General features: G+C 42.4%; 1 protein-coding gene across 1 annotated transcript; it reads left to right on the top strand.

The window, feature by feature from the left end:
- Positions 1-1,416: 1,416 nt before the first annotated feature.
- LOC119807266 (RNA-binding protein EWS-like) lies at positions 1,417-4,322 on the top strand. The gene is made up of 3 exons (XM_042054538.1): positions 1,417-1,489; positions 2,854-3,445; positions 3,863-4,322. The coding sequence occupies exons 1-3, from the start codon at positions 1,417-1,419 to the stop codon at positions 4,320-4,322; spliced, it is 1,125 nt and encodes a 374-aa protein (XP_041910472.1).
- The last annotated feature ends 221 nt before the right edge of the window (positions 4,323-4,543 follow it).

Raw genomic sequence — 4,543 nt, 5'->3', positions numbered from 1 at the left:
CCCTCTGTCCACTCAGTACAATGATGGCATCCTAAAACATGAAGATGGCACTTGTTCCATCTGAGCATGAATCCGGATGCTCTGTACGCTCTCCTTGCACAGCAGCTTCCCAGGGAGAAGTTCTTCTCTTTAAAAAGCTGAAACTTTCAGTAGAAGAAGTATATGAGGTTTAGCCTGGCTTTAGCCTTAGGTCAAATGTAAGTTCTTGGGGTCTTAAATCTGGAATATTAATTTCTCCAGAAGACTATGCTTAAATATAGGCTCTTGACCTCATTAATTTTTCAATATCAATATCTAAGCCATGGCACAATTACAAACAAATCTTAAAATATATACTAGTTTTAATTATTCACTATAATGCATACTGTAAAATCACAGTCATAATACTTAATTTTCCTTTAGATAGTTTGATTTCACTGTAAACTTAGGCATTAGAGATAACTTGATAGTTCCTGCTTAAAGTTATTTAACATATCTAAGACCCTGAGAGTAACAGGCAACATTGACAAAAGTGTTAATGTTCTATCAGGCAAACCACTTATTCCACTGAGCTAACTGGTGTTGAGTGTGTATATGAGTATAAACTAAGGGGTGGAATTTGTTTTCTCCCCTTCACCAGCTTCACAACTGAATGAGCCTCAAGCTTTTCTTTTACCTCAACAACGCAGAGAAATGCCCACCACAGAGCTGCACCTGGTATTTATGGTTACTCTAAGTACTTTGGATAATCATTCCCTGTGTCCTGGGGGCCAGTCACATAGAAATGGAAGGAGTGAAGCACAGCTTCCATTGCTGGACACAGCCATGCTTGTCTTTGGCCACATTGTTCCTCTTTCCCTCTCTCCTTCTTCTTCCCTTCATCCCTCCATCTCTCCTTTGCTTCTTTGACATCTTTTTTCTTTACTCATATAGTACCCAGTTCATCATTGTCCAAGTTACTATCATAAGACTTCATTTTCCAAAAGAATAGGTCAGGTTCTCAGCTCTTGAGTGGCTACCATGACAAAATGGAAGACAGAATAAATTGCTACTATTCTATTTTAGCTGTACTTTTTCTCAGAATATGTTTGAAACTGGAGACAGGAACACTCTGGGTGTTTGGTAGGCAGTGCCAATCAAAGCAACACTGAATTCAAAGGCCTTCAAATCTGAGTTTGAACCCACACTTGAGCACACAGATGTGACCACTATGAGGTCTTTAGAAAATCAGTTTAATTCTTGGCACTCGAGCCTTTGGTCCGATGGCAGTGAGCATGCTCACTGTGTAGATGTAAAGAATAAGGTCAATGGCACACACCCTTTTGCAGCACATAGCAGACGGTCTGCAAGTGTGACTCTTCCTCATCAACCAGGGCCATAGTCAGAGTAAAAAATAAAAGACAATCAACCAAACTAACAAGCAAAATCCATTCTGAAATGGAGGAGATCAACTGTAGAATTCTAGTTCTCCAGGATCCTGACTGGCAGAACTGCAACAAAGTTGCCAGTTGTAAATGGGACCAACCCTAGAAAATTATCAATATCCAGTATTGAAGGTTATTGACATGGTTATTATCATTCCCAACCTAACGTCTAGGGCCTCTGTTCATGACCTAAATTCTAACTCTAATGTTGCTTTCAAGGTCTTATGTGATTTATCTGACAAGACACAGACAAGCCTTTACTGCTTTTCTATCTATGCCGTCTCTGCCATCTGCTTGATTTCTTCAATGAGCCTTCTCAGAGCTATAAATAATGTGCTCCTCTTAGAGGAGTCCCCTCTTGTATCTTCCATTTTCTAATCTTCCTAAGGTTTGCGAGCCTCATCTCTCCTGCTTTAAATGCTCACGGCTTTAACTTTCAGTGCAACCCTGGGCTCCTCCCTCATTACTCCTGTGGCTTCCGTAGAAATAAGAAGACTACAGTTTCATTTATCTAGGAAGTGATCAAATTTTAAAATTAACAATATAGCCCATTGTTAATGGAATGAAAAGAAGAAAGGACAGAGCAAAGGAAGGATGGAAGAGAGGAAGGAGAGAACGAATGAAGGAAGGACACACAGGCTGCACTTGTTCATAAGTTAGAAGTTAGGTCTCCCATGGGCACAAAGGCAAAAGCCGTAGCGTGGATAGTTAGGATTCTGAGTACTCAAAAGAAAATTCTATGCACGCAAATATATTTCAAGTATCATAGGAGTTTACTTCTCCAAATTTTGGTGTTAATCAAAGAGCTATTTCTGCTTCCTAAATAAAATGTGGGAGTCTCTAATTATGACCCTCAAAATATTTAGCAAAGTGGTCAATGTTATAATTTGAAAGAAGCAGTTAAAATTTGAAAATAGTATTATAAACAATGTTCTCGTTTTCCCTCACCCTGTACATTTCATCATACCTTGCCTTTAACCATAAAAACACAATTTGCATAATGCCTACTTCTCTCTCACAGTCAGAGCTGTTCTCTTTTTTTTCTCTTTAGAAAATAGATGTGGTAGAATTACAATCATCTTTGTAGCCTTGACAACACATGTAGTTTGTGTCTGTGATCAACCATTTACTGTAAGTATTACACTTATTTTTTTCCATCTGAATTTACGGTTATCTTTTAATACCATGGTTTATTTCCATGTCTATTTGTTTATAAAAGTGCATATGCACAATTTATTGTATTACATACAATATACCCTGGATCATATGCATGCATTCATGTCTAAAGTGCATCCAAACTACATTCAGATTTCATGTTATAGTTTTATAAACCACACAATGGTTATTTAAATATCTAACTTATTGCACCATGAAATATGTATATTTTAAATGTTCTAGATAAAGTGAATTGCTTTCCAAAGTAGAGGAAACTTTAAAATTCCAAATACAGTATATGTAGCCCAGCAGGGCTACAGTGCTTACACCGCCCAGCCAACTCAAGGATATGCACAGGCGTATGGGCAACAAAGCTATGGAACCTATGGACAGCCTACTGATGTCAGCTATACCCAGGCTCAGAGCACTGCCACCTACGGGCAGACTGCATATGTGACTTCTTATGGACAGCCTCCCACTGGTTATACCACTCCAACTGCCCCCCAGGCATACAGCCAGCCTGTCCAAGGATATGGCACTGGTGCTTATGACACGACCGCTGCTACAGTCACCACAACCCAGGCCTCTTGTGCAGCTCAGTCTGCATATGGCACCCAGCCTGCCTACCCAGCCTATGGCCAGCAGCCAGCAGCCACTGCACCTACAAGACCACAGGATGGTAACAAGCCCGTTGAGACTAGTCAACCTCAATCTAGCACAGGGGGTTATAACCAGCCCAGCCTAGGATATGGACAGAGTAACTACAGTTATCCCCAGGTACCTGGGAGCTACCCCATGCAGCCAGTCACCGCACCTCCATCCTATCCTCCTACCAGCTACTCCTCTTCACAGCCAACAAGTTACGATCAGAGCAGTTACTCTCAGCAGAACACCTGATGGAGGAGAGTTATCTGTCTATGTTACTTTCATTGGTTAATTAATAAAGAAAACTGCCTTGGCCCTTTAAGAGACAGAAAATTAGGTAGGCGGAATAGACAGAACAGAATTGTGGGAAAAAGGAAGCAGAGTTGGGGAGACACTTCAGGTAGTCGCCATAGTGAGTCTCCATGCTTCTCCTCTCCGAGATGGACGCAGGTTAAGATCTCTCCTGGTAAGCCACACCTCGTGGTGCTACACGGATTACTAAATATGGGTTAAAGGAAGATGTGAGAATTAGCCAATTAGAGGCTGAAACTAATGGGCCAGGCAGTGTTTTAAAAGAATACAGTTTCCGTGTAATTATTTCGGGTGTAAAGCTAGCCGGCAGCCGGGTGGTGGGACGCAGCCCTGCCACTTCCTTCTACAAACACCTATGGGCAACCGAGCAGCTATGGACAGCAGAGTAGCTATGGTCAACAAAGCAGCTATGGGCAGCAGCCTCCCACTAGTTACCCCCCTCAGACTGGATCCTACAGCCAGGCTCCAAGTCAATATAGCCAACAGAGCAGCAGCTACGGGCAGCAGAGTTCATTCCGACAGGACCACCCCAGTAGCATGGGTGTTTATGGGCAGGAGTCTGGAGGATTTTCCGGACCAGAAGAGAACCGGAGCATGAGTGGCCCTGATAACCGGGGCAGGGGAAGAGGGGGATTTGATCGTGGAGGCATGAGCAGAGGTGGGCGGGGAGGAGGACGCGGTGGAATGGGCAGCGCTGGAGAGCGAGGTGGCTTCAATAAGCCTGGTGGACCCATGGATGAAGGACCAGATCTTGATCTAGACCTTCGTGCTGTGGCCCCAAGTAAACTGCTTGTGCCCTGTAAATAAGTCCTCGCCCACGCTTCTGTAAGTAACCTTCATTAAACTCTTTGGTTCACTAGAAACAAACAAATCCCCGTGGAAGTAGAGGTTGGACTATTTGGGAAAAGGGGATCAGTGGGAGAGGGAAAGGGGGTTGATTATGATCAAAATATGTTATATACATGTATGAAAATCTCATAGTGAAACCCATTACAATATATAATTAATATATGCTAATATAAACTTCA

This window comes from Arvicola amphibius, chromosome 2 (genome assembly GCF_903992535.2).
Source record: "Arvicola amphibius chromosome 2, mArvAmp1.2, whole genome shotgun sequence".
NCBI classification, from domain to species: domain Eukaryota; kingdom Metazoa; phylum Chordata; class Mammalia; order Rodentia; family Cricetidae; genus Arvicola; species Arvicola amphibius.
Note: the sequence above shows the minus strand (reverse complement) of the source record. Positions and strands in the feature narration are given on the sequence as shown.